At 45.0% G+C, this 13,003-nt stretch overlaps 1 protein-coding gene across 1 annotated transcript in view; it reads left to right on the forward strand.

Annotated features, from left to right (window-relative positions):
- LOC119436962 (collagen alpha-5(IV) chain-like) overlaps positions 1–13,003 on the forward strand; it is an 86,376-nt gene that overhangs the window by 20,478 nt on the left and 52,895 nt on the right. Inside the window, 7 exon segments of the mRNA XM_037704010.2 lie at positions 4,024–4,080; positions 7,293–7,329; positions 7,332–7,426; positions 9,766–9,810; positions 10,429–10,491; positions 11,472–11,552; positions 12,702–12,779. Coding sequence (XP_037559938.1) covers positions 4,024–4,080; positions 7,293–7,329; positions 7,332–7,426; positions 9,766–9,810; positions 10,429–10,491; positions 11,472–11,552; positions 12,702–12,779 — 456 coding nt within the window.

The raw sequence follows: 13,003 nt of genomic DNA on the forward strand, positions 1-13,003 counted from the left end.
CAATCGAAAAAGGCTGTTTGGGTCATGAGGAATACTTTTGGCTTTCCTACCACTCGTTAGGCACTATTCAGCAGATACGCGACGTCTTGAGCGATAAGCAAGCGACTAAATAAACGGCAGCGATTTCGTCACTTACGTCATCAAAGTGATTCCCGGCACTGTCCTCCGAAACTGTTCGGCTGTAGTGTAACGAGGCACACAAATGAGACCTTGCAGGCCCGCTTACAATGGCGCAGCGTTCGCGCGACTTCGGTGAGCTGTAATGTCAACGGCGCGAAAACAAACTATAATGAGCTCAAGAAATAAAAGCACATAAGTTGTTAGGGGCTAGCCCATTTCTCAGTGATGCGAATATCGCTGAGCACGCAGGCACGGCGATATGATCGCCGTGTCGATCATATCGTTGTCTGTCACGCTGATGACGATTGAGTAGCGGGAGCCTCAACTCCGCCAGAGAATGATTACGTAAGTTTAATTACCTAAGAGAAGTTTAGTAAATACAGGCCCTGGTTTGCATTATTATTATTATTATTATTATTATTATTATTATTATTATTATTATTATTATTATTATTATTATTATTATTATTATTATTATTATTATTATTTCGTAACCCAATTTTTTTCTTTTCTTTTTCGTTCAACACGAGGAACCTTCCTGGTGAGCATGCGCTTTCTTGCAACCCACCTCTTCTCTCTCCGTTCCTCCCCCGGGTCGTCCGATGCGACCCGCTAATGTGCGAGCGGAAAATACCCCGAGAAATTCGTTATACTGGACACGTCTCCGGGCGACGAAGCGCAGACGCCGGGCGAGATCGCCATGACGAGGAGGAAGGAGACGTTGCGGAGAAGCATCCGCGCGCGAGAGAACAAGGGGTCAGGAACGATGTGCTGAGAAACAAGAGACAGCATAGCAAGACGCGGCGCGGTTTCATTACTCGCACAAGGGTATGCCAAGAGCGCGCGCGAGAGAGAGAGAGAGAGAGACGTCAGTTTGCGCTATAGGAGAAGAGGAACAAGAAGAAGTAGCAGAAGCAGGAGACGAAGAAGAAGGCAGAATAAAGAAAGCCGGCAAAGCTGAAAAAGCAAAGAAAAAATTTTAAAAAAAGAAATGGAGAGGCACGGGATGGTAAAGAAATGGGAGAGGGTGGGATTGCGTGCAATGAAAAAGGACGCGCTTAATTGGGGTGAGAGGAGGGGCCGGAAGACTGGCTATGTACACAGAAGGGGCGGTGGCGGCGGCGAACGAGAAAGACGATCTCGAGAGAGCGTGGCTCGCGGCCTCTTCCTTCCTCGGCATCCTTTCCGATTCGAGATAACTGTCCTTGAAAGAAGTCCTTCTTGGGGGCCGCGACTGCTCCTCTTTGGCGAGTAGTGCCGCCGACGCCGCGCTCTCGCGTATACACGAGACAGCGAAGACGAAGCGAAGAGCGGATTGCTGAACGGGGCGCGATCGCGGCTGGTGTGCGCCACCCGGCTTTGGCGGCCCTTGCCTGCTTCGAACTCCGGGGCTCGGAGGCCTCGCTACTCGAAAGTGAACGGAGACTCCTTGTCTGTTGCACCACTGCAACAAAGTGCACGTTCGTGTTTTGCGGGCCCAGCTGTTCGGGCAGAACCTACGTCGACCAAACTGCAAAGTTCTTGCAAAGAATTTGTTTTCTGTTTGTTCTTTGTTTGTTTGTTTTTTGTTGTTTTGTTCATTTGGCCCCGCCTCGGACAGTGCGTGGGACATTCGGTAAACAGAAGGGGGAAGCCCACGCGAAATAAAAAAAAAAAAAAAGAAACGCGGGCAACAAATGAACACGATCAAACGGCATAGAACGCGTATCTCACACACAAAAAAAAGCTAAAGAAACTAAGTTATGCAGTGTATAATTGTTGTAAGCAGAAAAAAGAAAAGTTGTACAATCAGCTGTCAATAAAAATGCTCGAAGTTACGAAAATTACATTTCAAGAAACCAAATGCTATTGATCAATGCAACGGGGATTCGTTAAAAAAATAATTACCGGGATTCTGCTTGATAATGAAGCCCGAGAAAGCATATTTGCTTTCTCCAGCTTTATTGTCTCTCATTTCGTATGATTGGGACTAATAAAAATCTATCCCCTAGGGTCTCCCTATTCTTCCCGCTGATTGCGTAGCGAGGGCCTCGAATTCGGCAGCTTTGATGCTAGGAGGTAGCGTACGAGGGTTTATATTAGGCCAGTTGCCGGCTTCTGAGCTCATTGCAAGTATACTACGTGACGCCTGTGGCTAAAACGACGTTCCACATCAGACGCCTTGGCCATTAGCAGCGCCAGCTGACACTCCCCAGGGCTAATCCTGAACACAAACACGCAAGAAAGTGGGCGAGAGTGTGGCCGCCGCGTTGGCTTAATTGGGAGAGCACCGCACGCGTAATACGGAGATGCGGGCTCGGTCCCCACCTGCGGCAAGTTATCCTTTCGTCCACTCTTTCATTTTCATTTGTCTTATTATTTAAACATTTCAATTAAACATTACTATCAACTTTCCCTGCGCTTTCCGTGGCTTCATTGTCTGCCATTTCATATGATTGGGACTAAAGAAAATCGAGCCCGTCATTTCCCACTATTCAATTCTCCTCGCTCATATTTACAAAATGCAATAGCCAGCCCGGTTAAGCACCAATGCTGTTGAGCGGGACTGTGCAGCCCCCTCGATCGGCCCCTGAACGGGCAAAAACATATTAATGTAAGCCACGTGTCAGCCTTTACAAAAAAAATTAGATTGTTTACGGCGTGCCAGCCTAGACAGAGAGAGATATATGGAGAGGTAGAACTCGCTCACGCAAGCATCATATGCGGTCAGACTAACGAAATACTCAATTAATGACAACACACAACTTTCCTTATGAACCTGTTCTTTTCAAACATTCCAATGACTAACTACAACAATACACTGATTCAGTAAGGAACTTTCGGGCAAAAAAAAAAATTGACACTCATTTACACCTCAGTGTACACATCTTAACGAGAATTCCAAGCGGTTTTGAACCGATTACAATTTTTCAGTAAAATCTCCATGCTTCGCTCGTGAAAGTATGAGACCGAAGTGCGCTTGCATTGAACACCAACAGTCGGTCGGTACATTTAATGTATCGAGTGAAAAGCTGCCATACAGACAAACAATTTTCCTCTTAGCTCCACTTATGCCGTTGTGGCCAGCTTGCATAAGGGCTGGTTTCGCTTACACTCTACGTCAGCGCGTTTATATATGTAGGAATATAGGTATAGCTAAGTACGCTGTGGTTCCCTTCATATTGTGTACATATATGAAATTCAACTCTTTTTTTTCTCTCTCACCCTAAGGCATAAATAAGGCAGTATTGTACCAAGACGCGATGTGATGACCAGCTAGTTATTACTGTTTGTAGTGCGAGGGACAAAAATGTACGGCGAGAGAACAAGCGCATTATAATGACAGGTGGTAGTGTCGCATTCTCTGTCGGTTTGCCATATATTGACGATGCTGATGAAAGGAATGCGAAACAATAGCGAAAGGTGTGCACACTCGTAGAAAGAAGGGGCAAGCAGAGGTGACCGAACCAGCCAGCCAAGGAAAACTCTGTAGCTATTTCAGACGGCCCTTCAGATTAATATCTCATGGCCAAGGCGGCAATAGAGAATGTGATTATGTGTGTTGCTTTCTTCAATGAAACCGGGGACAGCGCCACAGGTCGCACTTGAGCAAAATGTCAACATTGTTGACCATACCTTCTTTGTTTGTTTGTTTGTTTGTTTGTTTGTTTGTTTGTTTGTTTGTTTGTTTGTTTGTTTGTTTGTTTGTTTGTTTGTTTGTTTGTTTGTTTGTTTGTTTGTTTGTTTGTTTGTTTGTTTGTTTGCTTGTTTGTTTGTTATGCAAAGCGTAAAACGCGTCTATTAGATATGACGTTGAAAACATGGGGTAATCTTAATTCCGCGTATACCCCGTTGAATTCGCCGCGTTGATGTTGCTTTGTTGCTCAGTAACTCACTCGATCCTTCTCTTCTCTCGTTTTGCAGGCGTGCAAAGGATGCGCCATCCAGCCATGTCTATGCAAAGGTGAAAAAGGAGGCGTGGTGAGTTACACCTTCACCTCAGACCATTGCCAGGGTGCCCTTGAAAAAAAAATCGATGGCCATTGAAGGACGTTAACAATGACAAGGGGACCAGTTGGAGCGTCGTTTGAGAATGAAATATGGTTTCGACGCAAAAGCACGAGAGACAGGAAGATTAGACTAAGAGCACAGCTAAGCGTCAGAACAAGTTCGAAGCACAACCAGAGAAAGTGTTCCAAGTATTCTTTTTTTTTTTTTTAACGTAACCAGTCTGTTTAGTCAATAACGTACCGAACCCAGTCTTTTAGTCAAGAATGTTGTTCGTAAAGACTCGGAGCTTGCTGATGTTTACTCGGTCTGTCTCCATTGTGCTCTTGCGCTGAAATTATTATGTATTAACAAACACAGAAGGATTATCGCTTTTCGGTCAACCACAAGTGCTTGGCCCGTTACTGAAGCGTCAGCAGTAGCGGTAGCGAGCTGCCTGTATCTACAGGTGACCGATACAGCCCGGTGCAATCTGCGTTGAGTGGGCTCTTCTCTCACAATCATACGACGCAATAAAGAGGCAGGCGCCATCAGTCACTACACACTTCAAGAAAATGTGTGTAGTAGTGTCGTTATAGCTTTAGTTTTTCACAGACTTTGATTACTTTCTAGGACACCTTTAAAAATTCAGTGAAGTGTTTGTATTTATCTGTGCATACACCTGTCATCGCCATTCGACAAGCACCAGACATCGCCTTCGTCCTCGTGATATCGCTGCTTAGAAATGTCACACTGTGAATTCACTTGATTCGATGTTTGCATCTCGCCATAGCGTGTGCGCGGCACAGCACGTAAACACATAAATTGCGTGAGAATGAAGTTGTGACTTTTGTGGTGGATAAACATTGCATGAGATTTTACGTCACATCGAATGAAAGTAAACAAAATTGTACGCATCGTCCCTAGTTGTGAAGCATTTAATTAACGGCTTCACTAGATCTTCGCTTCACATAGATTCTAACATTTGTGTTGGATCTGCATAATTTTTTTTTTCACCCGCACACTCCTCCCTTCCCGGGAACGAAATAGCGCACAACCTGGCTCGAGAACTGACGGACCAAGCAGGTGACACGCAAATACTGGGAACGGAGAGATACCGGATGACCAGCTTTACCGAGATAACCAAACACTATAAATTGGGCAGGGCCCGTTTCCCCCCGGCACACTCCTCGCAAAGTAAACGGCAAGCGACAGCATGACGCTTGTTGCAAACAGAAACATATCCAAACCCGGTGGCCTACCACCGTTACTATCCAGAACTTTACACCGATAGATGCACATTCTGTCAAGAAAGGGCGCGGAACATATGGTTTGGGCTTGTCCTGGGACACCCACACAGAATAAAACACACAAGACCAGAAAGCAGTGGGAGACCGCGCTGCTCAGCTCTGCACCGGAAGACCAACTTAAGGCAATTCAGCAGGCCGAAGATGCCGCCAGAGCCTAAAAGCACGAGGCCGTCATCTAGGTAGAGAGGCCTAGGTCTCGCAAATCTGCTGTACGAAAATAAAGTTTATTCCTCCTCCTCCTCCATAATTAAATACCTGTTACATGTCGCAGGCGAAAAGCTTCCAGTGCACCAATGCACCTGAAATTCAACGTCAATGTTTCGCTAGTTTATCCAAATGCTTATGGGTGACACAACCTTTTCTTCGCGCGGTCAAATAATTGCCTCCATGCGCTCTAATCTAACACTTGAGAACCCCATATTAAGTAAAGAATTCAATCCAGTTCAAATAGAATAATAGACAGGAACACGAGGTTAGGACAAAAAAAAAACTGATGCAACATGTGTTCCGAGCAAGGCACACAGATTTGCTTTTTATTTCGTGATAAGAAGGGTGTAAAAAAAAAAGATGAAAAAAAAATCTTCGCTTCGTAAATTCCGCTATATTTGCGCATATTTACCTGACACACAGACATGTGGCAAGTGCGCACATTTTTTGAGGAGAGACACTCAGAGTTCGACATTCGCCTGTAAATGAGGAAGTGTAGTATAGGATGTGTCCGTATGTCCAACCTCCCACATTATTAACTACAGATATTGCGCGAGCGTCGGCCTCACGCTATTTTAGCGCCTTACAGCGGGGATAATCAGCGAGACCGGCAGAAGTAGGCACAGCCGCACGAAGCACTCTGCAGTGCAAGCGTCGTCTGCTACGAGGGTGGCGATGTGGGCTTGCTGGTAGCTCATGTGGAATGGTATCTGGATAGCGCAGCAAAACACGGACACACGAAGAAACGACGGACGGAGACAAGTGCTAACTATCAACAACGAAATTTTAATTCCGGGGTCAATCGTACTTATACGCTTAAAAAACCACGTGCACAGTGATATCAACCCGAAGATATCGGGTTGATCTTAGATATCGGGGCGTATCGATGACATGGAAGGTGGAGCTAACACACGCAAGGTTTGGGACTCGCCTCCGCATACGGAAGCGAGCCCGAAGGTTGTCGAAAGTGTGTAACACTCGAATCGAAGGCATGAGAAGGTGGCCCTGCGACAGGGTCTCGTAGTTTCAGGAAGCTCTTCCCTTTTGCTCTCTTTAATGTGTAGAACCCGCGATCTCTTCTTCTCCCTCGCACACGCTAGTTATCTGCTCTCTGTAAACACTGTGATGTCAAAGTATCGTATGTATCTATTAATGTTGATTCTGCGGTACAGAGGCATTCTAACTTTTGCAAACAAACTTTCTTGCACTGCACGACGCCGTAGGCAAAATGTCATCTGTACAGAGGAACGGACTGTGTCTAATGATTTCTTGAGGTCCGCGTTGTGGCAGTTACTGCGGTGAACGTTATAGCAGTTTCTTTTTTTTTTCTGAAAAAAAAAAGGAACAGAAATGTCGCAACCGGGTTGTCTGTTATCTCAATCTCTCTGCAGTAAGACATTTTAAACAAAAGAGATGCAAGCACCTCGAACTGCGTACAATTTGTCAAGACTCCATCTATCTTTTCTGTAGAAGGTAGGCTCAGTGACGAAGCTAGCGTGGGGTATTTTTCTGAAGTACCCTTTTTCAAGAGCGACGATTGTTGCATCACCCACGGGGTGTACACGAACAAGTTAAAAGGAAGGAAAATTATCGTGTTTAAGGGGCGGCCATGGAACCAGGTGGCTGCGGGTAGTGCCATTTTCGTATAGACCGTAGTGTGAGAGTAACTCGTGTGCCTGCACTTCGCAGGGCCACCCTGGGCTTCCCGGTTCGCCGGGCACCGAGGGATCCCAGGAGATCTCGGTCCCCTGGGACCAACCGGTCGCCGGGGTGAACGTGGCTTGTCAGGAGACACCGGAGCCATCGGACCCAAGGGAATCCGGGTACGTAACGACGCACGCCGGCCGGACGAGCACTTGCCGATTGGCGAAACGGCGCTCACGCAAAATAGTCGTCTGACTCAATTCACCATTGTCCGAGTCTGACTGCATTCCAAAAAAAAAAAAATTATTGTTGGACCGAGGTGCCACTGCACGCATAGACAGTAGACGAAGACATTTAAAGGCAGAGGGCAGCGCTAAAAAATAGCTCTTGTTCAGTATCGCTGCGTTCAGTTTTCTTCTTCTGCCTCCGACCGGTGTCCGTGCGCCCTGTGACATCGAGCCAAGAAGTATGAGCCAAATAGCTTGCCAGCATGTCTTAGATAAAGGTCATCTACGCGGGCCACCTCTAATTACTCGGTCGTCCTGCCCATGAATATTGAACCTATTGACAGAAATTAGGGCAACGAAAGCCAATCAACTGACGCGAAGTCAAACCTCCGCTCACTTGCAAGCTTTCACGCTCTATGTCGCGGTGGAAACGCCAGCGTCTCAAAATGCATTGCAGTGAGCCTCGCAACCATCGCGTCCTTTGAGAGTGAAGTATACGCACTTGTATACGTATATTTCTATCTGCCTTCGTATCGCTGACCGGAACAAAACTATAGGCCTTAGAAGAATCTGAAAAAGAGAAAAGATAAATATTGCGCCTTCGTAAAGCTTGCATAAATAGTTTTAAAAATCTGATTTCTGATTTATGTTTTCCATTTCTTCTGCTTAACCTTGTATCGAATGCCGTAGTGAGCAATGTAATGCAGCCAAGTACGAGCCTCGGGACAGGAATGTTGGCATTACGCGGCGGTAATGCCGTGACGGCAGCCAGAAGAGTTCAACCAAAGGCGCATGATAGTGACGAGAGGACAATACGGAGAAACCTAACGGTCACTGCACAGCTTAATAGGCAGTGAAAACGGATTTCAGAGGTTACAGAGAGAATAGCAAACATTTCTCAGGTCTATGAGGACTGCATTCACAAAAAAAAATAGCTTACTAAATACTGGGAAAATATTTTATTCCAATTTTCAAGTCAATAAATCGGAGCTGAGTGAGAATTACACACCACTTAAAGCCGCCATCATCGTGAAGTCCTTACGTACACATAAATACCTCAAGTCGTGTGTTCATATGAACCACTAAACCATCGTATCGTGAAGCGCGCCGCCGCTAAGCATTTTAACTAAGCTTATTTATTGGGATTGCCGATAACTTAAATGATCTCCTCGATGCTTAACTGCCAACAGTTAGTGTCAGAAGTTGGGCGCCTAGCTGTCGTTACAGTTTTGTTGTCTCAAGCGATATTCATGGCGCCGCATATTGGAAATTCCCGTCACACGAAGGATTCTTGCTGGCGGGAAATTGGCAAATGTCAAAGTATTAATGGCACAATGGTACGTATGATGCTCTATACAGTGGTATCTAATAAAGTCACATGATTAAAAAAAATCGCAGCACGAAGACAAAATCTGCTCAATTCTCCCGCTGTTCGTCGTCCACGCCAGCGCCTTCGGCTTCATCTCATCAACACTGTGCTTACAGTGAAGGCAACTTTTCTTTCCTCAGTAATCGATTTTTGCGAGGTGTAATTTCGATAAGACGCAATTGATTTTCTTTTAATAGCAGTTATTCAATTTAGCTTTTGTTTTTCATCTTTTGGTTTCTCACTTTTTTCTCTTGAAACTAGACAGGCGCTGTGTCGCTATCGGTGCCTCCCCCCCCCCCCCCCTTTTTTTATGTTTTGCGTGGGCGAGTGCGCTTTATTTCTTGATTGTTTGTTTATTTATTTTTTACATGTGCAGGCATAACAATGAGAGTAATCATTATGCGCAATAAAGATTCATTCTCATAAGCGCTTTAATAGTGCGTCATGGTAGTTGTTAACCGTAAGCGTACCTGTAGTAGTTTTGAGATTTATGCCATAAAAGTAAAAAGGTAAAACTGAATTATGACTACATCTGCATGGAGGGTGAAGAGAAAAAGAAAACTCAAACAATAGTTGTTGCAAAGAGAACTCGTGTGTTAATGTGATGCACGAAAAACTAATATCAAAAAGACTGCAATAGCTTGAAAGCAACAAGTGCCATAGAAAATAAGACGCACTTCGATTGTCTTCAGGTTTTAGATAATATCGTAGATGCGGCTTTGATGGCTTGAAACGCATTTTCCAAGTAAAACAAGAAAACGCATGCAAGTGTTCCGTACTTTAATGTAGAACGCGACGATCGAGATCAGTACGCCTGGCAGTATGTACTTCCCTATGGCCGTTCTACGTCATCGACAGACTTGTGACATCGACCGACAACCTATAAACGGTGTTGTCTTTTTTTCCCTCTCGTCATCCTTAGGGTGAACCCGGAGCACCAGGATTCCCAGGCAGGCCAGGTGCACCGGTAAGTACACGGCGACGGTAAACAGCGCGATTTTTAAAAAGCTATTAGCTTATGGTCTTGTGTGAACGCTTGTCATTCCTGAATCACATCAATTTAACGTCACAAACTGTAGCAACCACCTGCTTGAACTTTTTTAATTGTTCATTAATACTACACTGGAACTTATACCTATCAGAAGATCAATGCACGTTGCAATTACGTTGCATCGCAAAATCCATAAAAAGTTCGTTTCCGTAAATTTAACCCAAGAAAAAAGGATCTGGAAGTACGTTAGATAGTTAAGGTTACCGAGTCACGGCAGTGACGTCACCGCTACTTTCAGCGATTTCCTCCTTTTGTGCTGCGCAAACTTTAGGGAAGTTCCAAAGAGATAATGTGCAACTTAAGTAATTCGTATCCCCAGCCTCCCTTAAAAGGGTCCCTTTAAAGTAAAACAAACTGACAACGATATAAGCAAAACATTTTAGAAATATGCTCTGGTTTCGTCAGACAGTGCAGTGAAGACATGTCCATCTGAAATAGCTTGTTTTGCTAGACTTTTGCAAAGTCATTCAGTGTTCATGGTCTCCGTAATATTTTATTAAGAGCTTTCTTTTCGTATTTTTTTTTCTGCAACAGGGAAAACCGGGTTTCGATGGGTTGCTTGGAGAGCCGGGAATACCAGGCTGCAACGGAAGCAAGGTACTGTTTCACATTATTGACGACAGGTCTTCAGACGTCACCTAGTATAAATGGTTACACTTAAAAACAGAGTAATTTGAATGATGCGAGTATATTACAGAAGGGAGAACTCTAAGGGCTAGAGTACGCTGCCTTGTGTCGATGCGATGCCTTGGATAAATCATCTGGGAAAGACGGCAGAGTTTCCTCGACTTTAGTATATCCTCGTTGTCGTTCGTAACACGTTTCGCTTTCATCGGAAGACTGCTGACAAAGGACCTGCCCCTAGCGCGCACCTAAGAATGAGAAGGGAATAAAAAGAAATGTGATTTTGACGCGAATAGCGAGCGTAAAGTTGCGTAGTTTAGTTCATTTCCCGCTGCCAGTTAGCTACCAGAGATCCCCTCAGTTACCGCTTAGCATGTTAGAGCAGTTACAACCGCGCAGCCAAGTCACTTCTCTTCGTTATATTGCAATGCATTTTACCAGCCGCCTTTTCAACACTTTTGCCACGAGAACAGACAAAAAAATAAAGGCGATTTTTTAATGTTTCTTTTTCTTTTGTCCTTTTTTTTTCTTAGGAGTAACTGCACGCAAGTTAATAAAGTCGCTGGTGATTATGACACGAGTTTTGTACTAGCAAGTATAGGTGCACATAACCTTTTGTTTTTGCATGCTTCCGTCCATAAAGTTAAGTGTTCACTAAAACTTCTTGCTCGGCTAGTTGGTGCATATTTGGTAGCGTAATTGTCTGCGCGTAACAAACACAACCACACAAGGACGCATTGACAGTACGATCGCACGAGAGATATTTAGTGTCACCCTCCTTCACGGGAATCTTGCGCGCTTAAATAAAGAAAAAGCTCACTTGGTCAACCCCAGCAAGACACACGCTCATCGCTGTGCTCATCTGTCATCGCATAGCCCGAGCACTTTTTTTTTTTTTTTTTTAACAGTATGGTGAGTATAATGCAGGGGCTGTTCTATCCTCTTCCACGCAGGGCGCCCTCGGTCCCCATGGTCCCGCCGGTGGCTGGGGCCCGCCAGGACCGCGCGGTCCCCGCGGAGACTATGGACCCAAGGTATGCCCAAATGTGGCCTCATATTGTTTATTCGTGTTTTCTGTCAACATCCACTCGCGCTACGCAAACATCAACCGCTCTCCTATTCCAGGGAACTGACGCGCGCTGCTCCGCTTGCTTAAAGCTTTCCGGCACCTAGTAGCACGCGTCTCAAAGCATTAAAAGAAAGTGGCACATATAGTGCTCGTAATTTTCATTTGTCGGGCTTTTAGATTTTTTTTTCTCCTGCTGCTTTCATTCACGTTCAATGGAGTCAGGGCCGCTGCAACAGTACGCCGAAGCTAACGTACTCTGCGTTCGATCCGTGCAGGAGGACCGCTAATCTACAGGATTCTCAAAATGTACTCATAAGCGACACTTTTCGACGCTCTGGTGGCTTGTGCGCTCTGTGATGCAACTTCGCCAGGGTGAAGCTGAAGAACGAACGTTCGTATAGGCGGTAGCAAATGGTTGAGTACAAAATATGCACAGCCGAAAATACGTAGCCTAACTCACTGTTTCGGTAATAGCGATGAAATTTAGCCGGAAGTAACCGGAACAAGCACGCGTGCTGATTCCAGCAATCATACACGAGCGGTCAGAATTATAGGCACCTGCGCCTTGTCCGAAATTTTCATTGCATCATTACTTGGCCTCCCAACGTACAATCTAACGATTCGAAGGCCTTCGGCTCTAAATAACGTGATGGATTGGACTAGGCGTTCCGAAACCTTGAACGCCAAAGCACAAAGTGTTACATAGGCAAGAACGGGCGAATAGGCCGGCTGCCTCCTTCTGCGTGTTTTGTACTGCACTGTCACGTTCAAGATTCATGTCTAAGCATGCGCCTAGTTTCAGCTGGCCTGGCATTCGATATCTCCCCAAAACTTCTTTGGAGCAACACACAAAAGCCACGCGGGAAATAGTACATTTGTATTACCTTACTTCATACACCTCTGTACAAGGAATTCAGCCTCGTGTAAAGCAAAAAAGTCGCATACAAGATATATAAAAAGAAGAGAAACGTTCACATAACTTCACAGCAACAACAAGAAACTGTTGGCTCTTGAGGAAGTAACGTAACTGCCACGGTTATTAAACTCATTCGTGCAAACACTTTGATGCACCCACTTGTTAAAACTTTACATACGAGATTTTCTCTACTTGCAGGGATTGCCTGGAGACGGCGGAATAAACTCTCTAGGAATTCGTGGAGATCCGGGAGACGACGGAAGACCAGGCCCTCAGGTAAGATCAAGCTTACACTAGGCATCACAAAACAACAATTTTAATAAGAGTGAAGTGCTCCGAATGACATGCTCGTAATTCATATAGTATAGCGGTAAAAACGAATCGAAAAAAAAATACACATAGACAGATTATAAAGAGAGACTCGCATTAGGTGATTTTTGTTGTCTTATGCGAATACTTATAAGCGTATGTTCTTAATCAACCTCAAGTATAAATCGAGA

This window comes from Dermacentor silvarum, chromosome 1 (genome assembly GCF_013339745.2).
Source record: "Dermacentor silvarum isolate Dsil-2018 chromosome 1, BIME_Dsil_1.4, whole genome shotgun sequence".
Classification (NCBI taxonomy): Eukaryota; Metazoa; Arthropoda; class Arachnida; order Ixodida; family Ixodidae; genus Dermacentor; species Dermacentor silvarum.